The 24,689-nt window shown below is 38.1% G+C and overlaps 1 protein-coding gene across 2 annotated transcripts in view; it reads left to right on the top strand.

The window, feature by feature from the left end:
- Positions 1-24,689, top strand: part of TMEFF2 (transmembrane protein with EGF like and two follistatin like domains 2) — a 924,328-nt gene that overhangs the window by 638,205 nt on the left and 261,434 nt on the right. For both annotated transcript variants that reach the window (XM_089687684.1, XM_089687685.1), the window contains exon 7: positions 13,014-13,073. In XM_089687684.1, the coding sequence (XP_089543810.1) occupies positions 13,014-13,073 (60 nt within the window). The remainder of the gene's footprint in view (positions 1-13,013; positions 13,074-24,689) is intronic.

Here is a 24,689-nt window from a genome sequence, read left to right as displayed (position 1 = left end):
TAGGAGGGGCTCTAGAGCATTCAGCACTGTGATGTGCTGCACATTGCTCAAATCATTGGGAGCCTATCCTACCAGCTTCTGAACATCAGTACTTGAACAAGAGCTGATGGCGACAACTCAGTCACAGTTCTGAGGGCGCTAATTGAGCAAGCTGAAGAACAACACAACAACCCACCCTGCCCTGGATGAGGTATTTCACAAAATATATATCACATTTTGGCCACTGGATTGAGCTGATGATCATAGGAAGTCATAATATTAGAGCAAACTATGGGGAAAATTTTGCCAGTCTGGATAAATGCTTGATACCTTCATCCAACAAATGTTTTATAACTAGGCCCCTTAGTGTTATTTTAGTTTTTTTAAATTAATTTTCTCCTAGGTTTTTCTTCCCATGCTTTTTTGTTCAATAACTGTATTTACTTTACAATACTTCCTGGAGGAACCTGACCTCAATTATTTACATATTTTAATGTTTCAATCTTGTTGCACCTTTAACAGAACTAAACTCTAAGGAAAACAGGCATGTTCCTGCAGACACATAGCCAAATCCCATCTCTTAAGACAACCGATTATTTTCCTTCAGTAGTCATAAAATAGCCCAACAAAATGTTCCAAATGTGGGACAGCTGCACACTTTCGGGAAGCAAGATTGGTATTTCCCAGAGCTTTGGATTTATGACAAAATGTGATCATGTGACTGTAAATCACCTGATAAAGAGCACAGAGGACGGGCAAGTGGGCAAGGTGTAAATAAGAGGGGCTATGGGGGGTAAAACACATGGCATCCTTGCAGTTTACTCTTCTTCACCCTGCCCATGAATGGAAAACATGTACAACTGCACGATGGGCTGTATATGACATGCTCCTGACCTCTGCATTCTGTATGCCAAGCTGTATATGACATACTCCTGACCATTAAACTCTGTACACTGGGCTATACATGACATATTTCTGATCACTAAACTCTGTATGCTGGGCTCTATATTACATGCTCCTGATCACTGCAGTCGGCATGCTGGGATTTGTGAATGTTCATAAAATATATTGTATGAAAATTCACTTTACATATCCAGTCATGTGAAACAAAAAATCCCTGTTAACTTATTTTATGTTCACAATTGTGTAACATTCAGACATTCTGTCAGCATCATTGACTTAGTTTCTGCTGTACTGTATTGATATGTTTCTCTGAGTGAAGATTACAAAGACAAATTCACCATTGTACGTTTCTCAGTGAAGTTTACAAAGACAAATTCAACATTGTAAGTGAGGTTAGATTAAAGTGTTTGACACATACATTGCAAATTCCTGTTATTTTGCTGGTTACATTTTGCCCATAAAACGTACAATTCTGCTGTCCCAGCCAACTGTTTGTTCCATATTATTTTTCGTTCCTACCCATTTTCTGACATCTATACCATCCATTGCAGAAAAAATAAAAACCATGCGCATCGACTTTGATGTCTGCACATATTTCACATTGCTTTACTCGAGCTGATAACATCTGTAATTGAGCATAACCATTGATGAAATCAAACCATGGAAAGGTTGTGTCAGTATTTTTTTTCACATCATTCTGCAATAAATAACATAAAGGAAAAATATTAGAGCTGCCAGAGCTTTTAGTGGATACATTTTTGTCACCAGCTTATCTTTAACTAGAGTTTAACAGCCTTATTTTATTAAGAATTTACAGGGGCATAAATACATCAAGAACGTGGTAAATCTGTCAGTGGTATCAGTCAATGTCAAAAGCCTTAAAGTATTTATTAGTTCCATGGCAATGTTCAGAACTGTAAAACATACAAGGCAGTTGTCATATTTAAATCATTAACATGGGGTTAGGAAGTGCGCATAGTCAGACTCTTGATTCTTAAAATGCCACAAATGGCTGTAGGAAAAAGTGGGGTAAATTTTTAAGCAAGTATCTGGGTTGCTTTAATAACCAATTAAACAAACTAGTTATGTTATATAGGCAGATTTTCATTTCAACTGAAAAATTTAACTTTTGTGTAGAAAAAATGTTTTGCCAGTGAAAACAATCTGCAGTTTAAATAAATACATGTTTACACTATTAAAAAGTATTAGGTTGTAATAAAATGCAATAAATTTTTTAATGCTTAAAAAAAAATCACCATCTTTAGGTTTGCACAAAAGAATGAAAGAGAAAGGGGAATAGCCAGTTTCAAGGAACTGTGGCAGTGAGAGAAGTAAGTTTCAAGTCTCCCCTTACAGCTGCACAGGGATCCAGGTGGCTGTAAAGCTTAGGAAAAGGTCATGGAAACCTTTTCCTATTGGTCATTATAGAATTCACATGGACTATAGGGAAAATACATGTGACAGCTGTTTCCTTATAGGCCAGGAATGGATCAGGTGACCTCTAAGAAATTTCTAGAAGGTTGATAACCCCTATATAAGACCTGTCAGAACCCCCCCCCCCCGGGTGCCTGTTGCATTGGAGTACACCATCCAGTGAGCTCTATAGCGCTCTCTTTCAGAGAACAGCTCAAGGGGTGTCAATCCGAGCATGAAGACACTGCTGCGAAAGATCCTGGAGAGAGTCAGCAAAAAAGGGGCTAAAGAATGGCTGAGGAAGTGCCTGGATTTACCGCCGTTGGGATCAACACAAGAAGACTCATCCATAGCAGCTGTCACTGCTGCTGAGCCCACCGGAGCCATTGGAAGCACTGCAATCAACACGGAGGCTGGCCAGGCTGAAGACTCTAAAGAGGAAGAAGGAAGAGACCTTTCACCCCAGGAAGAAATTTCTGGCTCCGCCCAGAGAAGAGGAGGAGCAGAGAAGGGACCAGCAAAGAGGAGGTGCCATCAGCGCTGCAGATACTCCCCCTCTCTGCCCAGCACAGCCAGCAGAAGGTCTGGGGGGGAATCTCCCCGCATAAGAGTGACGGCGGTGGGCGAGCCACGGGCGGTCATGTGGGCAAAGCTAGAAGGAGCCAGTCAGCGGTGGCACACACTCCCAGAAGGTTTCCACAGCAACCCAGGATGCCGGGCAGAAGCTTTGGGGCCAACAGCAATGTATTTGGGTCCCCAGCAAGAAGCAGATCACCAGTCAGTAGAACAGAAGATCGTTCAGCCAGGGAAATAATGGAAGAACCTTGCAGCATCCCTGTCGGGTGATCTCAAGCAGTTTCACAGTCCTTGCAGCCTGCTTCATTGAATGGTGAGTTATCACAGGTGTCAGTACTATGCTCATTAACTAATTCTTTATCTGCTCTAGTCAAAAATTTAAAGAAGTCTGCTACAGAAGATGATGTTATGTTTAATGCATCCAATAATAGTGATTCTACTGCAGTTGTATGGTCTGATCACAGCTTTACTGATGCAGCTAACAAGCAAAAAGAGGTGGTGCATGAGTTTAATGCTGTTGTCCATAGGAAGTTGAGTGATACAAACAAACCACAATGTATACCTGAAACTTCCTTAAAGGAATCTATTCCTTGTACATTATCGCCATTGTGTTTTCATTTGTCAGCAAGTCTGCGGGAGAAAATTTGGAATAGCGATTTTATTGATTTGCTGTCACTGCTTCCATCTACAAAATAATTCCTTTTTAAAAGGGATAAAAAAGAAGAACAAAATGAGGAGAGGCGTAGGCGTAGGCCAGTTACCAGAAATTTTAATTGGTTACAGGCGTTTTGCATTGATGCCTTCGTAATGTGTGAAAAATATCTGGAAAAATTTAGAGGATTATTTCTACACATTGACATTATTTTAGAGGCTTACAAAAATGTTGGCGGTATTTCATGGTTCTTTTACGGTGAATCTTTTAGGCAAAAAATAGCAGTACACCCTGATTTAACGTGGGGTACAAAAGACGTTGGTTTATGGTTACATCTGTTTTTGCTTCAAAGATCATCCACAGTATAAATGGCCTAATACGTGTAAATTTAAACATAAATGTGCATTTTACGTCGGTGCGCATCCTGTCACTAAATGTTTTAAAAATATAGCATTAGCTAACCAGCAACCGGGGAGGGAGCTTTTTCTTAAAAGCTCCATCACCTCTGAAACTTGAAAAAATGTGGCCTTGGCTCCTGGAATACCCAAACCAACGGACGGCCCATCTATTAATTGAAGGATTTAAATTTGGTTTTGTGCTACCAAGTTTGAAGGCTCAGGTTGTCTTAACGCTGACAATTTAAAATTAGTACATAATTTAAGAGAAATTGTCAGGGAAATTTTTTTAAAGCATTAAAGGAAGGTAGAGTCGCAGGTCCGTTTAACAGCCCATCTTTTTTTCCGTATTTCCCCCTTAGGGGTTATTCCTAAGAAAAAAGAGGGCTCTTATAGGTTCATACACCATTTGTCTTTTCTCATAGGAGCCTTATGAATGATCAAATACTGAAGGTTTGCTCATCGATATCATACACATCATTTGATGAGGCTTTGGAAAAATTTGATCTTTAGGTAAAAATGAATTGTTAGCAAAAGCAGATAAAAAAATCTGCTTTTCGGTTACTTCCCATCCACCCTCAACCATTTAATTCATTGGGATTTGGTTTTGAGGATACATTCTTTTTTGACAAATGCCTCCCCAAGGGATGCTCATTGTCCTGCTCTTATTTTGAAGTTTTCTCTACATTCATTGAATGGGTGGTATCAAACAGTCCGGTTCTAATTGCATAATACATTATTTAGATGATTTTCTTTTTATGGGCACCGGGGGGAGCCAAAATGTCAAGAGTTGTTATCTATATTTTGTGCGATATGCCAACAATTTGGAGTCCCTCTAGCCCAGGGGTGCTCAAACTTTTTAAACAGGGGGCCAGTTAACACTGTTGGGGGGCGGGACTATAGTTTGAAAAAAATATGAACAAATTCCTATGCACACCGCACATATCTTATTTGTAGTACAAAAAACAGGAAAAAACCAATACAATATTTAAAATGCACTGTACTCTGTAACGCACTGGACACTGTAACACACTGGATACCGCCATGCACTGTACACCACCATGCACTGTACACTGTAACACACTGTACACCGCAATGCACTGTACACTGTAACGCACTGGACACTGCAATGTACTGTACACTGTAACGCAGTGGACACTGCAATACACTGTACATTGTAACACACTGGACACGGCCATGCACTGTAGACTGTAACGCACTGGACACGGCAATGCACTGCACACTGTAACGCAGTGGACACCGCCATGCACAGTAGACTGTAACGCACTGGTCACTGCAGTGCACTGTACACTGTAATGCACTGGACAACACAATGCAATGTACACTGTAACACACTGGACAACACAATGCCATGTACACTGTAACGCACTGGACACTGTAACACACTGGATACCGCCATGCACTGTACACCACCATGCACTGTACACTGTAACGCACTGGACACTGCAATGTGCTGTACACTGTAACGCAGTGGACACTGCAATGTGCTGTACACTGTAACGCAGTGGACACTGCAATACACTGTACATTGTAACGCACTGGACACCGCCATGCACTGTAGACTGTAACGCACTGGACACTGCAATGCACTGCACACTGTAACGCAGTGGACACCGCCATGCACAGTAGACTGTAACGCACTGGACACTGCAGTGCACTGTACACTGTAATGCACTGGACAACACAATGCAATGTACACTGTAACACACTGGACAACACAATGCAATGTACACTGTAACGCACTGGACAACACAATGCAATGTGCACTAAACGCACTGGACACCACAATGCACTGTACACTCTAACACACTGGACACCACAATGCACTGTACACTGTAACGCACTGAACAGTGCAATGCACTGTACACTGTAACGCACTGAACACTGTAATAAACTGGACACCGCAATGCACTGTACACTGTAACACACTGAACAGCGCAATGCACTGTACACTGTAATGCACTGTACACTGTAATGCACTGGACACCGCAATGCACTGTACACTGTAATGCACTGAACACTGCCATGCACTGTAGACTGTAACGCACTGGACACCACAATGCACTGTGCACTGTAACGCACTGGACACCACAATGCACTGTACACTGTAACTCACTGGACACCTACATGCACTGTAGACTGTAATGCAGTGGACACTGCAATGCATTGTACACTGTAACGCACTGGACACCGCAATGCACTGTACTCTGCAATGCAGTGGACACTGCAATGCACTGTACTCTGTAACGCACTGGACATCACAATCCACTATACTCTGTAATGCACTGGACACAGATTCACTGGACACCGCAATGCACTGTACTCTGTAATGCAGTTGACACTGCAATGCACTGTACTCTATAACACACTGGACATCGCAATGCACTATACTCTGTAACACACTGGACACTGATTCTCTGGACATCGCAATGCACTATACTCTGTAACACACTGGACATTGATTCACTGGACATCGCAATGCGCTGTAGTCTGATACACTGGACACCGCAATGCACTGTACCTGATGCCTGGTGTGCTCTCCTCCTGTCCTGTTGCTCCTCTGGCTGCAGCAGGTGAAATCCAGGGCCTGCAGACTGCCTCGGTTGAGAGAACCCAGCGAGCAGCCTAGCTATTTGCCGGCTGGTGCTTTTTTTTTTTGGCTGGCCTTGGAGGCCAGATAAATGTCTTTGGCAGGCCGTAGTTTGAGGACCCCTGCTCTAGCCCATGAAAAGACGGTATATCTGACAACTTGTATTGATTTTTTAGGCATAACATTAATACAATTTCTATGGAACTTAGCTTACCTGAACTTAAGTATAAAAAATTACAGGCTCTGCTCACTGCATTCATCAGGAAGAAAAAAGCTACATTAAAAGAAATGCAATTGCTTTTAGGTCTGTTAGCTTTTGCCAGCAGAGTTATGCCTGTAGGTAGGATATTTCCCAGGCGTTTGTATTTATCTATTGCAGGTCTAAAATCTCTGTACTCACATAGTCGAATTACTGCTGACCTCAGGGAGGATATGTTAGTATGGCAGAAATTCCTTATTTACTTTAATGGTAAATCATTATGGCAACATAAATTCATTTTAGATTAAGAAGTTTGCCTTTCCACAGACGTAGCAGGTTCAATAGGTTTTGCTGTAGTTTGGGGAAAACATTGGTGTGCAGGCCCTTGGCATGATAGGTGGAAAAGAAAGAATTATTTGAAGAATATAGTTTTGCTGCACCTATTCCCCATTTTGGTGGCACTGGAAATACAGGGTGGTAAATTTAGAAACAGAAGCGTTATTTTTAGAACAGATAATAAAGGTGTATTATATACCATTAACTGTTTATCGTCAGTCACCTCCAATAATTACTCTAATTAGACACTTAGTTTTTCAGTTTATCATTAAATATAGGGATAAAAGCCTCCTACATCCCAGGTAAGGACAATATTTTGGCAGACTCTCTCTCTCGTCCACAGATGCTGTGTTTTTGTTCGTTACTACAAGAGGCGGACCGACAGGGAGCAGTTTGTCCACAGCATCTTTGGGAGCTCATTTGAATAAAGTATTTGATTCTATTAAAAATTCGGTGGCACCGTCGACATGGTCAGATTATTGTCCAGCTTGGTTATTATGGCAGACCTTTGCGAACTCTCAAAACCAAAATTACTTATCTATTTCAGAGCATTTAGTTCTATAATTTCTAGACCATGTAATGGATAAACAATACTCTTGGTCGCACATTAACAAATTGATGGCAGGAGTTTCCTTTTTTCAAAAAATTACATAACTTAACTTCTTTCAATAGGTTTTTCTCAGTAAAGCAAGCTTTAAAAGACTATAAAAAAGTACATTTTGTGCTGGATAGTCGACGGCCAATTACTCCTGCCATATTAACTGATTTATGCAATGCGATGCATTCCGTGTGCTTTTCCCCCTATGAAGCCAATTTATTTTAAGCAGTTTTTTCTTTGGCCTTTTTTGGTGCATGCCATATATCCAAAACTTTACTGGTCAGAAAGACAGGTAGATCTGCTTTAAAATTTCAGGATATATCAACGGGTATGGATAAGTTGAATGGTTATGGTGGTTCAGCTATTTGCCCAGTCTATCTAATGAAGCAATATTTGCTAAACCATCCTAAGCTTGACAATGTTTTGTTCATTCATGCAAATAGTTTCCCATTGACGCAATTTCAGTTTGTGAGCATTTTTAAAAAATGCTTGATATCTCTGGGCCTAGACCATTTAAAGTTCTCATCACACTCATTTCATATTGGGGCCGCCACTGAAGCATCCAAACTTAGTTTAGGAACAGTTCAATTAAAAAAATTGGAAGATGGCATTCAAATAGTTACAAATTATATGTTAGGTCTTAACTTTATTTATATTGCGTTTTAGGTATGGTTCGCACTGTGTTTTAGTGACAATTCATTTAAAGTATTTTAGTGTGGTAATAGGGGAATGCTATGAAAGGATTTATTTTATGAACTAGGAAGACTATACAATTATTTGCTGTCACCAGACATATTGGTATTACATTTAGGAGGAAATTACATAGGTCAGCAAAAAACCCTAGATTTAATCTTTTCCATTAAACATGATCTCCAACAGTTAAAATTGATTTTGCCTAGCACAGTAATGATATTTTCTGCAACTGCACCTAGGCTCTTATGGTTAGACACTCCGATGCCTTTTGAAAAGGTAAGAAAAAGGGAGAACAGAGCTATACAAAAATGTATGCCTATCATGTCAAGTTTCTCCTTTAGGCATACAGAATTAGAAGGTGGTCTTCCTGGTTTATACAGACCTGATGGGTACTGTCAGGGAACAAGAAGATCGCCGCAGCACGTGAATCTGCACATGTGCAGGATCACGACAAGACATAGAGGCAGGTGGGCACTAGGACCCAGGCGTGCCTGTCGGCGCTGGGCGGGCTATTTAAAGAGCACCTTGGTGCTCATTCAGTGCTGACTGGTCTTCAGCTTCCCCCGTGTCCTGCCCCCCGGTTCCTGACTTCAGCTCTGTTCCTGACTCTGGCATTTCCTCCTGATCCTGTACCGCGCTTCCCGACTGTTATGACCCTGGCTATCCTACGACTCCGTTCCAGTCCTGTGTCCTGGCTACTGTCATGCACCACCTGGCGGTATCTCTAGCAACCCACAGCATGGGGTTCCTCAGGGTTCAGGGTCTAAGTCCCAATCTGCTTATTTACCAGGACCCCTGATGGTGGGGATGGACTTGGAGCAGACCAAGACCAGGTTGTGACCCCTGAGTACGTCTGGCAGTGGTAGAGAGCACCGTCAGAGGTGTGCAGGAAATGGAGCCTGATGTAAAGAGGCTGGTAGGCCTAGCAGCAGGGACTGGTCCGTGCAGGATGGATGGACCATCAGGGTAACGTAAGGCGTAGTCAGGCAGGCCAGGTCAGCAACGTGCGGGCAGCAAGGTACCAGAGGAGCAGGCAGAGAATGGCCAAGGTCACGAGCCGGGTTCAGCAACTAACGGGCAGTGAGGTACAGAGGATCAGGCAGAAGAATGGTCGGGTCAAGCCAGGGGTCAAGCAGGAGACAATCAGCAGGGTCAGGATCAATGCAGAGGTCGGCAACAGGAAGCTTCACAGATCAGATTACAGGAACAGGACAATAAGACCAAACGTCAATTGCAGATACCTCATGTCCTGTTTAAATAGCGCGCCCTGCGCTGTCATTGGTGCCAGGCATGTGTCCGCGATCGCGAGTGCACATGCGCGGCCGTCGCGATAGCCCAGGTCCCGCTGCCCGCTGGCTAGAGCGTGTCAGTGTTCTGCGCATACGCCGCCCGACGTATCGCGGCAGAAAACCCGACCCCTGACAGCTACATACCTGGCTCTGCTGTGCATCTGGCAATCCACTGTACCTGCCTGGTCTATCTCCACAGTACCCAAATCAGAGGATATCCTGCTTATCAAGGTCATAATCTGCAAGAGCCGCAAGCAAAACCCTGGCGCTCTTGTCCCCCTGGTCCTTAGATGCCCTCTGTTCCAACCTCAGCGGGCTCAGGATTAGTGACACAAGTGAGGCCGACCTCGTCAATTCAGTCTCCCATCAGGTACGTGACAGGTACATTTATCTGCAATTGGTTTAGATATATTTAATTGTGAATTACAAAGATGTATATAATTGGCCATGGTCTGGGGGGGTGGATGTCCCAACTGGATTTTGGGAGACAGTTCTTTAAGTTAAATGTATGGTGGATTTCTGAAAATGGCTCGACTCATAGTGACTGAGTCTGGTTTTTATATTTAGTTTAAAAGTTATTGTTGTTATTATATTTTAACAAAGAAATATTTTATTGAAACCAATAATAAAAGTCCTTGGCCAAATTTTACTTCAAAGGTTGATGTTAGTGTCTTTATTTATAGTTAAATTGTATCTACTGTCTGCAGTTCCATGAAAATCAATGACAAAAGCTGTAATAAGCTGCTGTTTTCTATGTTCATACAAAGTCTATAAGGCAGGAAACATGAAATGTATTTCAGGAACTTTTTTGAAGTGGAAACATATGTTAGTTGATGTTCCTACCAATTTTAATATTAACTTTTTAATTTACTAATTTCCCAAAAAATTATGTTGGAATATTTTTTGCATTAGAAATATTACAGTTGAGTTGTGTTTTAAAGGATGTCATGTTCACTGAGTTAGTTTGTATTACCATGTTAACCTTTAACCAAGACCTGAAAGTTGATTGTTTGAACAACAGTTTGGAAATATAACCTTTGAAAAGTACAAAAAATATTCAAACCAGAAAGGATATCAGTGTACAAAGTACGCAAACTGCAAAATGCAATATCCATAGCAACTAAGCAGAAACCTACTTTGCTATCTTGACACCAGCAAAGTAGATACTGTTTGCTTACAATTTCTACAATCTGCACTTTGCTCTTTGCACTTCTTTACTGAATAACCCTAAGGAGTGAAAAGGTGCTCATATATGGGGAAATCTAATCTTTTGGCAAGGAATAATCAGACGTTCATACAAGATTATTTGCTTCAGATATGAGTTGCATATAGTCAGTCATAGAGAACACAAGGCTATCTATTAAATTCAGTTTTTAGCAGAGGTTACTAAAATATTGAACAACATCTGCAACCCACCTGATAGACTTATCTAGCCATAGTGTAGACTCAGGTTATCTGACATGGCCACTTCTACATTGTCAATAAACCATTTGTTAACTGGCTGAAAGTGTTAATTTTCATTTACCTTTTTGCTACGTGTATAGACAGAGTCAAGACTGTGCCAATAAATTATCAGAACTTGAATATAGCAGATCAAGGAAATGTCTAAAAGAAAAGCAGAATAATGAATTTTCCACCACCATTACCATTGTTGAATTGCTTTTCAATCGGGTACAATTAATTTGCTCCTTACCCTTGTTTTCAACATTTCTCTACATTGTCACACTACTGTACACCATCTCCTCTACTTCTAGATAGCCATCCAGTACAGGAACATTTCACACTTTTGTAATTGGGAAAATAAGCCTATCTGCAGTGAGGATCAGGTCTTCTTGGAAATTCTTTGTGGCCCTTAGTCCTAAATTAAGTTAGACAATAGTTGATTTTAAAATGGTGTTAATAACCAGAAACAAAAATGGGACACACATAAACTATCTGTACCTTTAACTTAACTTTGTATTAGAAGAACAGCCCTTGAGGGAGTGAAGTTTTGAATTAAATGATAGCACCTTATTGGATAACTCAAGCAGACTGAAAGTGAAAACTTTCTTCCGTCTTTGAGGCCTAGTGCAAAACAGACTCTGAAACACACCTTTGTGATCAAACAACAAATAAGCACAATTTTTTTTTAAGCAATTGGTATTAGCAGAGAAAGGTACTACATGGGATAGATTCTTGAGGATGAGGTTCTTAAATGCCTGGAAATTGTGGCTAACTTTAAAAAAGAACCCCATTTTATTCTCTAGGGCTTTCCTTAAAATATATATAAGGATAGATATAATGTATGGATAATCTAAATACTTTTATAGCAAAAAATGCAGTTTTGTTACATGCATGTATGTATTCTTATTATGTACTATTAAGTAATATCAGAATTATTTTGTTCTATTGCACACATCATATCTAAACACATCAAAAGTTTTTCTTTCCTGGATGGATTTGAAATGCAGCAAAGGATCTTATGTTGGCGAAACAGGACAGAAGTTGCAAGCAAGGATGAATTTGCACAGACATACCATCAAGGAACATAAAGAAGATGAGCTCTGCACACCTGTAGGACACTATTTTGCACAACCAAGCCACACAATGGGAGACCTCAATATTTTAGTTCTTAAAGGAAATTTCAAATCCATCCAGGAAAGAAAAACTTTTGAACTAAGAATGATAATTCTATTTGACACAAGAGATAACGGCCGTAATTTGGACATGGGATTCCTCACTCATTATCCAACAGTTTTTTATGACTATTAGCTAGCTTGACTCCCTCTGTGTGAGTGTAGTATCCCTCCCCTCCCCCCTCGCTTTGGCTGTATCTTATCTCTAGCCTCTCTCTTTTTTTTTTTTCTTCATCTCTTCTAACATTCTGCTGAAACTTTGTGATTTGTACAGTACTGCTTGGACTTTGAAGAAGGGGACATACCCCGAAAGCTTGTCCTCAAAATTGTATGTTAGTGCAAAAAAAAAAGTATCATGGACAGTACTCAATTGTTTCTGTTGCAAATGCACTAATATGGCTACAATCACTTCAAACATACTTGGGTCAAACATAGAGCTATGCTAAGACAAACATGTAAAAAAATAAAATTTGTGTTTTGGGCTTGCAGCAGATCCTTATGGCTTGCCTAATAGAAATTGCCACATTTAACTAACTAGTCTCCCCCATAGATTTCAATAGGGTGGTTGCCACAAAGTTTGTGAATTGTGAACAAGATCTGCTAAACTGTTTACGAACTGAGCCCAGGAAGATTAGTTTATCCATAAAACAGACATGCCTCAATGTTATGCATTTAATGTAGAAATTATTAAATGCATGTTGAAAATATACCAGAGCTAGCAGAACAGCTAACAATTTCATTTTACTTTAAACAGAAAATACAACAGCAACTACAAAATCAGAGGACAGCCATTATGCAAGAACAGACTATGCAGGTAAGTGTTGTGCAAATATTATGTACATATCCTTGACTTTACTATATCATGTAGTAGTTATCTGATTTGGTATTATAGACCGAATAAATCACTGAATAAAGAACATGGTGCAAATGTTTACTAAAAAAAATCTTATAATTGTCTTTTACTGTTGGATAGAAATAACCGCGATATGCACACACTTATTTCTGTAACTTAAAAGCCTGCATGTAACTGAAGTGCAACCTGGTCCAATGATACTTGCTTGCATTGTCCTCTACTTCATAATCATACCTCTGACTAAATGGGCATATAGAGAGAATGTTACTTGTTTTCTGTTTGTGAAAGATCAATATAGCTTCTGTCACAATAATAGACTGGTGTTCGAAAATGACCACAATTCATTGTGTTACTGTTCCATATTTCACAATGGTTATTTCAGGTTTCAAAGACTAAAAATTTGTATGTGATGTCAGGGAGGGTTGTGAAAATGCACAAGTACAGTTTTAATCCTTAATTATTATGTATTCAGTTGGAGATTCAGAGATTTGTAAAAAGTCACACTTTATTCTAGATTCTGAAAGTACATGTATATAATTTGCCAACATCTTTTTATGCAGTTACAGATATTCATTGGTACACAATATTGCAGGTACTGTGTGTTATTTAAATTGAAATAAAAAAATGATGTTAGAATCTAGAGCCAATTCAGGCATTTTGTTTTTCCAGGATAAGCAATTTCTATTTTAGCTTGAAAAAGCTGCCAAACTTGTATATCTTTTCAATTCCATATTCAACTGATGAATTGAATGTTGATTTCATACTGTGGATTAGTGAAGTTTTCAATTATTTACTAATGCTTAGCTTTGTTGATGTTAATTTTGACATCAGAACTAAGAATTTGTCATCTTTTTTCCTCCATTAAAAAAGGATCTTGTATCCATCAATATTCTGAAGTTCAGCTACACTTTACATTTTTTATCTTTTTTTTTTTAATAGCAAATGCGTGTTTGTTGTTTGCCCTGTTGCTCATTGTTTTCTTGATCTTATGCAAGCTTCTGAGTAGATACAGTAGGTTGATCCTCTGCCAGGTTTTGAGGAAAGATCAGAAGGACTAGTGGATTACATAGCCAGGGAACAAAGGCGATTGAAAAGTGCCTAGAGCTTGGATGTCAGATACCTGTTACATTAGTTACTCATGTGATTATAGACCTAGATAACAGTCAGTTCAGTAAGTGACTGTCTGATGAAGTGATGGCGATGATTTGAAATGGTAGAGCACAGTGACTGCATAATATCTGGGTCACCAGGCTGAGATTTACCTCACATAAAAAGATTTGTGGACTTTAATTGATGCTGAATCTAGAAATAGTTTGCATTTTATTTATACTAAGAGCCTTTTTTTGCTGCCTGTGTCCCTTTGGGGAGTTATTCCTTCTTCTTATTTGAAGACACAACAGATATTGATGGGACATCTTTAAAAAAAGAAGGGAAATAGTGATGGGGAGGCAAAGGGAAGGTTATTATAAATGGGTGAGGTGGTGGGTTTTAAAGAAACTGTTACTTTACAGTAATGTACAGAAATGATTATCTAATATACGTTGCTAGAATTTGTATTTTAAAAAGCCCTTGGACCTTACCAATTTTTAAAAATCTTTAGCCTAGGAGAAATTAGATGGGTAGATGGGCACCTCACACTCTATAGGACACTGCAGCTGACTTGCTAAATATTATAAAAGCATACCGTGTAGGCTAATTCACAACATTATTGTCCTGGACCACAATTTCCCCCTCATTGGCCTTATTACTTTTTTTTCACACAAACACAGATATTGAAAAAAAGGAAAATAAAACATTTAGTATTATGTACCCATTATATCTGTTAAGTGCCACTGCTTGTTGTGGTAAGCTCTGATAATGTAGCAAAAATAGTTGTCTAAATATTTTTGCATTCCTTTCTACTTATATTGGTACTTACTGGTACAAGAAAGGGATACAATGCTGATCATTTCTGCTTAAATATACTGTATGTGCCAGTAATTATGTAAAATATTAAACACCCAGCAGTAAAATGTGATGTAAAAAAAAAATTAATAGGCATTTTGAAGGTATTTCAGTTTGATTGAAATAATGGAATTTGAAGTACAGTCAATTTTATTTAAAAAATGTTCCAAACCAGCATGATTAGCTATTGGTGTGTACAATCCCTTTTAAAGGGAAACGAAAATGGTTTGGGGTCATTTTTATTTATTTATTTTCACCTAAAATTAACTATAAAGAGACTCAGCATTCCTGATATATAATCAGAAAAAAACCTCCATATGTGACTACAACAGAAACTACAGCAACTAGAAAAAAAAACACTTAACCTTTGTGTCTGAAAGAGGGAAAGCTGCAATTATATAAAAAACATCTTTTATTGTTCACAGTGCAAAAAATAAAACCATTTAAGGACAGCAAATGTTCCACCATAAACACAAATACTTATCAATATATTCATTATCTATTTCTCTCAAAATTAGATATGAACGCATGCATCCATAAAAAGAATAAGCACCACTATAAAGTCTCCACTTTGAAGTTAGTCCCACTGTGTGAGTAATAACTCAATTATGAGTCATAGTAACTTAAGCACTTAAAAAATACTTGTATAATACAAGCCTGAGTCCTGATAGGCACAACATTTTAAAAATGGCTGCACTATCGTTTAATGCTGAATTCATATACATATATACTGTAGATAATCCAGTAATATTGCAAGATATTGTCCAGATAATCACTGTTGACTTCCAAAAAGCAGGTTTCATACAGCAGATGCCTGAGTGTAATTGAAATAGTTTTAGCACATTTAGATGGCATTCTACTAATATAATAATATGGTCTTTATATTATCATATAATTTTTTTCTATATACCGTAATTCTAGCTGGGCATGGAGCATATTTCTTAGAGCATCATTATCAGGGGATATAGATGAATATACAGTATGTGCAGTTTGATATATATATATATATATATATATATATATATATATATATATATATATATATATATGTATGTATATGTTTTTATCCATGTTTTTCTCTGTATTCATTTATGAATTATGATCTTTTGATCCTGGCTGTTGTGGAGAGACTGCCTCTTCTTGTGGGAGGTCTAATGGTCTGGTTACTCTCTATATATATATTGTGAGGATGATTGAGCAGTTGGTTTGAGGAAGGGGTCCATCCCCGAAATAAGTCAGCTTGCCAATGAAGTAGTGCATCAGGTAAGGCCACACAACACTCACACTACATTGTGATCTGATGTAATACAACACTTGTGTATTTCCTACTTTTGTGAGTAAGGATTTGTTTTGTTTTCAAAGAATATATGGCATTCTGGAATTGAATAAGGGGAGATTGTGATGTTCATATAACAGACTGCCATGCATTCTTTGAAATGATATTTCATTCTTTGAAATGATATTTTCTAAATAGAGGAGCTTCACAGTGAGCAACTCGCTGTAATCTTTGTACTCCAACCTTTACTGTCAGTTATACTGCCAGTGGTGAGATTACCATTAGATGCTGTATGTAAGTAACATTTTTCAAGAAAATTGTAGCAGCCACCAGCGGGGCACAAATTATTAGAGATACTTTACTGTTTCCTAGCTAATACCCCAATAAAGTTTTTTCCCACACTTCAGTTTCAAATGTGCATTTCAGAAAGAAGAGTGGATAGACCATTCAAGTATATTCTATAATTTAATTTTTTTAAATCTGACTTTGGTAAAATTATACACTTTATAAGGGTGTGCAAGGATTTTTAGTATTGGCCTTACAAATGTTGTCGGAACACCAGGTTTACAAAATTTTTTGAAAGGAATACAAATAAGAAAATATTATGAGAGCAATAGTATGGTGATTAGTATTCTAATATTCATTTTATTTAAAAATAAAAATGTGGCTAAACCAGTTTTTGAAATGCACTCGACCTCACTTTGCAAATCTTTCATAATATTAATATGTACATAACCAATATTGAATTAATAGCCAGTTTATGTAAAGCCCCATACAGTAGTTTTGTTTCCACTTGAGCCATAGGGAACAATGTGTTAACTCGTTATATTTAGCACAATAAAGTTATTTTCTATCTGTTAGTAGTGGCATGAAATGTAATGTCATTTTTAATTGATGCATGGCTTTCAAATTGATATACTGTGTTAAACAAAAGTTTTAGCTGACTGATTTTAATAATGTTAAGAAAATGGAATAAAAGACTAGAGCATAATCTTGCACTATGAATCTCATTAGATAATAAGGAAAAGTACTAAATGTAATTCTTGAAAGTACTACAGACCATTCAATATGTTCCAATATAACTAAGATTTATACATGTTCACTCATTAACAGTAGGTTATCATAATGAATAGCCTGATGAAATCTGAATTTTAAACTGGAAAGATAATACTGAAAAGCAAGTTAGCATTGCAGATAGAAAGTAGGCATCCTCCTGTATACCACATTTTACCTTTAGAGACCCCACCTGTTTCGCTGTCGCCAGCTGAAATAAACCTGAAATCCAATGCAAATGCAAATACTAGCTCATTTATGCCAAAACTTGGGCAAGCTCTCCTATATGATGGGGCTTGGACCTGGAGACAGGTTGCTAAGGCACCAAATGCTGCATTTTGTGATATGGTAGAAAGCATGCACATGAACATTTACTCAAAAGTTTGTATTTTTCATGAATTTCTGCAGCCATATGTTTTTTTTCTATGAGCCATCAGCTGCCTTAGCTTTCTTCATAGCACCATTTTGTGGGGTATCTTTGAACATCTTCCATTTAACTCCTCGGCATTTCAACTTCAACAATGCAATTTCTTGGTTGAACTGAATGGACTAGTATCTTTTTTCAATGAGATTAACTATGTAACAAATTATTTGTTTATTTTCTTAATTTTAGCAGAGGGAAATTACAGAGTATAAATAGGTCACATTCATTATGATACAAAGGCAAACAACAGAATTCATACTATATCGGTACCAAAAACAGATAAATACCACACATATGGAAAATAAGTGTGCACATATGAACAACTGAATGAGAATATCTTGTAATATAATAAACAATTGAATACAGTTTATATTTGAGTAATAGCAGAGTTGTGTGTATAATTCTACTAAATCTCTGCATCTTCCATACATCTTCAATACCTTTATAAAGTAGACATCTGTAGCCCAACTACTTCATAAACCACATAATAAGATATGGATCAAAAAAGCCCCCGTCTTAGGATAGCATTAGTTCCATCTAAAGAATGGAGCCTAGCTCATACATACATTCTGTAAACTAAAGAAAATTAGAACCTGCCGATGCCTAGCAATAATGGTACAGGCCTTGGTCAAAAAGTGATGCTGTAGTCCCTGCTTAATTTGTTTATGAAATCATGGTATCATATTCAGTAAGGTAATTTTGGGAGTATTAGAAACAATGGCTCCTGTATGTTTCAACTAATTTACACAAAAATGTCTATTTAAAGTGTTACTAAACCCAAAACAGTAAAATCAGTCTGTATTTGCAGTACAGCATGCTTGTTATACTCACTGTGGAACCTAAGGGGTTAATTCTCTGCATTGTATAAACAGGCTGTTTGATCCTGACTTCTCTGATCCTCCCCTTCTTCCAATGTCCCACTCTTATCTCCTGATAAGACATATTAAGTGGAGTCACTCTTCACCTGCCCAGTTTGGTGTGTATTGCTAAAGAGTTTTTTTTTTCTTGGGAGAGTGCATGTGATCAGCACAGGCCCAATCAGCACTGTCTGGACAGGTCAGGGGTTCTGCATCCTCCTAAAGCAGAAATTAAACTCTTCCTATAAGCCTTAAGCAATGCTCTGCTGGGCCTTATAGAAGTCACACTTCTCTAACTGCTGATGAGAAAAGGTATTTAGCAGTTTATACACTGCTCAAAAAAATTAAAGGAACGCTTTTTAATCAGAGTATAGCATCAAGTTGATTAAACACTTTGGATATTGATCTTGTCAGTTAAGTAGCAGAGGGGGTTGTTAATCAGTTTCAGCTGCTTTGGTGCTAATGAAATTAACAACAGGTGCACTAGATGGGCAACAATGAGACAACCCCCAAAACATGACTGGTTTTACAGGTGGAGGCCAATTAAATTTTTTTTTCATCTTTTCTGACTGTTTTTCACTAGTTTTGCATTTGGCTAGAGTCATTGTCACTACTGGTAGCATGAGGCGATACCTGGACCCTACAGAGGTTGCACAGGCAGTCCAACTCCTCCAGGATGGCACATCAATACCTGCTATTGCCAGAAGGTTTGCTGTGTCTCAAGAGCATGGAGGAGATTCCAGGAGACAGGCAGTTACTCTAGGAGAGCTGGACAGGGCCGTAGAAGGTCCTTAACCCATCAGTAAGACTGCTGTATGCTCCTTTGTGCAAGGAGGAACAGGGTGAGCACTGCTAGAGTCCTACAAAATTAACCCCAGCAGGCCACTGGTGGGAATGTCTCTGACCAGAGAGTCAGAAACCAACTTCATGAGGGTGGCCTGAGGGCCCGATGTCCTCTAGTGGGCCCTGTGCTCACTGCCTGGCACCATAGAACTCGATTGGCTTTTTCAATTGAACACCAGAATTCGCAGGTCCGCCACTGGCACCCTGTGCTTTTCACAGATGAGAGCAGGTTCACCCTGAGCACATGTGACAGACATGAAAGGGTCTGGAGAAGCTGTGAAGAATGTTATGCTGCTTGTAACATCGCTCAGCATGACCGTTTTGGTGGTGGGTCAGTGATGGTCTGGTGAGGCATATCCACGGAGAGACACACAGACCTCTACAGGCTAGACAATGGCACCCTGACCCACAAACCCCTTAAAGGGCCGGGAGACACTGGCGACAAGGGGTTAAAGGCCCAGACTTGTTTAACCACTTCCGGCCCAGCCTATTGTAAAATGATGGCCAGTCAGGAGCACTACAATGTTGGGTGGATGTCAAATGATGTCCTCCAGGTGCACGCCTCTTGCGCACCCTAGGGGACACACATTGATGCAATCTGTCACTCACTGTGTCCAGTAGAAGATAGATCGTTGTACTGGGCCTGGCCTGGTATCATGTGACCACTGTAAACGGTACAGAATGGCTTTCATTCATAGCCATTCATTTTGTACTATTGTAATCTCTGTGATTGGTTACAGAGATCATATAGTACTGGGGCCAAACACTGACGACCTGTACCATGTGATAGTTTTGGCCATCACAGCTATCACAATAGTACAAAATGGAATATGAATGGTTACTATTCACAAAAATTATTCTCTCACTCAAGAAGTTAAACTGCTCTTGTTTGTTCAAGATGGTGAAATAGCATACAGCTGTATGCTGTATGCAGTTTCCTTTGTAAGTGTTTCTAACCTGTTTTAATAAATGTTTAACTTGGATTTTACACTATTGGGAGCATGCTAGCCCTGTTTTATATTTCTTTCTATGCTGTTGTGGTACTGGAGGAGAAGTGGGGATGTGAGCTGTGGAGTGACATCTTGACATCCTGTACAAAAAAACGCTGTTTGACATCTTGCATGAGAGTCATACACCCTCTGGTAAGCCTCAGTGTGTGGTATGGTGGAGGATACGAGGTGTTACACAAGTGTTTACGTTGGTGGTTATATAAGTTGGAACAAATATTTGGGATCATTCACCATAAAAGAGGATTGTTAGATATGCTCACATAGAGACTGCCATGTATATGATTATTCTGCATTTTACTGTTTGGTATTGGTTTATCTATGAGCACTTTACTCTCTGTTTACATTTGTATATCTATGCATTATTTATTGTATATATGATTTATATCACTTTGAATGTATTTTAGAACAACACCAGATATATATTTATTGTCACGATTGCCTAGTTTTTGCTCACTGGTTGTATTGATTGCCTAATTGTTGCTTATGTATTGTAACAATTGTCTGTTTGTTATTGGTGTATTGTCACCATTTGATTCCCTCATATTGTTACAATTGCCTATTTGTAGTCCACAGATTGTAACAATTGCAGCTTGTTTGCCCATTTATAAAGATTGTAATGTTTTTTGCCTACTTGTTATCAAGTCACCAATGTTTGTTTGCTTGGTGCATATGCCAAATAACCTCAGCTTCCTTACTGGCTGGCTGTTATAATGCACTTAGACACTAGTACTGCAATCACTGGTAATGACAGCCCAATCCTCAAAAGGTGAACTTAACTGCTCATTAGGACACTAGTGCTGCATCTTCTTTTCACACTGTCTCGGCCATGTATATACCCATGTAAAGTGATGCTCCATGCATGCACCCCTTTCCTAAGTATTGCAATGACTTCAGACTAGGTAGTTGACAATCGCAATGGAACTTCTCTTTAATGAATACAAACTTAATCTATTCCAGCTGTCAGCATATTACATCAGTTACAACATGGTCTACAGTCCCAATCAAACATTCTAACCTCTGGTGCCTCCTGGTAACCCTTTGCCCATGATTTGTACCTCAATAATGCCAAAAAGTTCTAAAAATACATTATGTCCATGTCCTTGGAATGAGTAGGCAAAGTTCAATCAAATAGTGGCATAGTCTCCTCTCTGGTTCCCATACATGGAGTGAGTGACAGCTCCTTTAAGCTGATCTTCCCTTGTATTTGTCTGCCACCAATAGGGTGCCATCCTGAACACCTGGAAAACTGGGCATCAGTTTAGTCAAAACAGAATGAAGAATAAAAAAAAAAAATAAAGAACACGTAATATAACAAAACAATTGTAGGCACCTACATGCCTTCCATAGTAAAGCTAAACTTGCAAGTACAAATACATGTTGCCCAATGTGTTTTTGCAAAATATTTACTCCTTTCCACTAGGCCCTAGCTGTTCAGTATAGTCAGAAAGGTTAGGAGGTTATGGACAATTTGTGATCTTTATAGAGAGGCTTTATAAGGAAATGTAATTGATACATTTGCATGCAAAAATTGTAGTTGACCATCATTGCATAAATTTTTTTATTCTGTAATGTTTTATTGTTAGTGTTATATTTTACTATTCTGTCCTCTTCTGTCTGTAAAATACTCGTTGTCAACTTTGAGTCTCATCTTTAGATTTGAACTGTTGAGCTTTTGCTACTTGATTTTTTTTTCTTTATGATTTTTAAATATTTCTCTTTACCAATCTATTATTTTATGGCTTCTGGATCATGATCACTGAGTCTGCACAGACCTGACATTTACTGAAAATATTCATGATGTGTCAATGTCAAAATGGAATTATTTTAGCAAACGAGGTATTATGGTTTCTATGAAAAATAAGAACGATAATTAAAGCAGTTATTTTTAAGAAATGGCTTTTTTAAATATAAAGAAAGGGGATTATGTAATACAAGGTCATTTTTAACCATTTCAATGCTGGGCAATTTTACACCTTCCTGCCCAGGCCATTTTTCACGTTTCAGCGCTCTCACATTTGAATGACAATTGCGCGGTCATACAACATTGTACCTAAACTAAAATTTTATCATTTTCTTCACACAACTAGAACTTTTTTTATGTGGTATTTAATCACCGCTGGGGTTTTTATTTTTGCTAAATTAACAAAAAAAAGACCAAACATTTTGAAAAATAAACACGTTTTTCTTTGTTTCTGTTATAAAAGTTTACAAATAAATAATTGTTCTTCATAAATTTAGGCCAAGATGTATTCTGCTACATGTCTTTGGTGAAAATAACCCATATAAGGATGTATTATTTAGTTTGTAGGAAAGTTATAGAGTTCGCAAACTATGGTATAGATCTGAAAATTGATCAATCCTGAAGTACTGATAGCCAATCTAATTTCTTGAGGTCCAAGAATGTCAGAATAGTACAGATATCCCCAAATGACCCCTTTTTGCAGAGTAGACAGTCCGACATACTTCATAAGAGGAATGGCAAGTTTTTTGAAGTTGTATTTTTTTTGTCATGATTTTTCGGAAAATGAAAAAATTAAAAAAATTATTTTCACTATTTTTTTTTTTACATACTGTCACCAGTGCAGTACAGCGTCATCATATAACTGGCATGCCGGTGAACAGGGACACTGACTGGTGACAGTATGAAAAAAAAAAATATATTTTTTTTTATTTTTTATGATTTTTTATTACTTTTTTTTATTTTTTTTAAGATTTATTTTTCATATTTTACTATGACCAAAGTAGTACAATGTTACCATAGTAACATTGTACTACTTTGGGGAAGTGATCAGTATTTTTTTTTTTTTACACAATTTGCTTATAGCAAAGAATTACTTTGCTATAAGCAAGCATTTACCTGAATGAAATCGATTCATTCAGGTTTTGTTTTTTTTGTTTTTTTTGTGCTTAGCTGTGATTTGGCCACAGCTAATCACATGACATGTGCATGTGACCTGCTGTGACCATTCACAGCTAGGCACTAGTATACAATGGATGGCATGAATGAAGCCATCCATTGTATACAACTGTCATGTAACCTGCTGTGATTGGTCACAGCAGGTCACATGGTACCTGCAACAGGGGCCTGTACTCAGATCTGTCATTGGCCCTGTCCGAGGTACACGGCCGGTGACAGATCGCGCCGCTGTGCGGCTCTGCAACCGCACGAACTGCACATGTGCGGGAGGACGCCAAATGGCCTGCACCCGGAAAGCTAGAGCATTTTTGCAACCGCCAAATGGCTATAGGCCGGGCGGCGAATGGTTAAATTGTTTCCTTTTGAAATAACCTTAACAAGAATACTTTATATATACAATACTTCATTGTTGAAATAATAACAAGAAAGAAATAATCATGTTAAATTCCACAAAAGCAACCATAAAATCATAACATTTTTCTGTAATCCTGTTAAATTGATGATGTATTTCATTGAAATTAGCTCAAAGAACAATCCATCTCTGCATGCATTGAACAAAGTTGACAGTAAAATCATTCTCTTTCCTGCCAAAAGATTACATGTGAAATGTCTATTAATTGTTTCTGTCTTCTCGTTTGCTGTGTAAATTTAGGTTTAGACACCTACTCAGAAATTATTTTTATTTACAATTATAGAGTCAATCTTAGAAGCATTCCTTTAGTGCTTAAATTGCCTTCTTTATTTTCTCAATGTACCCATTACTGAATTGGAAGGCCATAAACACTTATATGCTTTATTTACATATTAAAGTTCATCAGTGGATGAAACTGTTATGGTATTAGTCATGTTTGCCATACAACATTCAGATAGAAATCTGGGTAATATAAATAAGCTGGAATTAGGAAAAAATTGTTTACCTATACTGGCACTTGCAGAATAATAAATTACCATCATGAATAAACTATAATGGTTTTACCAATTTGCCTGAAACACTTGTGCTGAAAAAATAAATAGCTTTGTATCAAATTTCCTCTATATGTTTCCATTTTTATATTATACAAAACTTGATGAAAGGCTAAAAGATCCACCACTCTATAACAGAAATGCAGCATTTGTTTACTAAATAAAATGGCCATAACAATAGTTTATTTGCTTTTGAAAAGTAAACATAGGAATTCCATTTGCCTGATAAAAAGGGCGAAAAATGACTGTATTACAAGGTGGAAGTTATATGCGCATGTTTTACAGTTTAT

Source organism: Staurois parvus, unplaced genomic scaffold (genome assembly GCF_062004578.1).
Source record: "Staurois parvus isolate SC_StPar_1 unplaced genomic scaffold, SC_StPar_1.0 ptg000434l, whole genome shotgun sequence".
In the NCBI taxonomy this organism is placed as follows: domain Eukaryota; kingdom Metazoa; phylum Chordata; class Amphibia; order Anura; family Ranidae; genus Staurois; species Staurois parvus.
The sequence above is the reverse complement of the archived record's forward strand: the minus strand, read 5'-3'. Positions and strand labels throughout refer to the sequence as shown.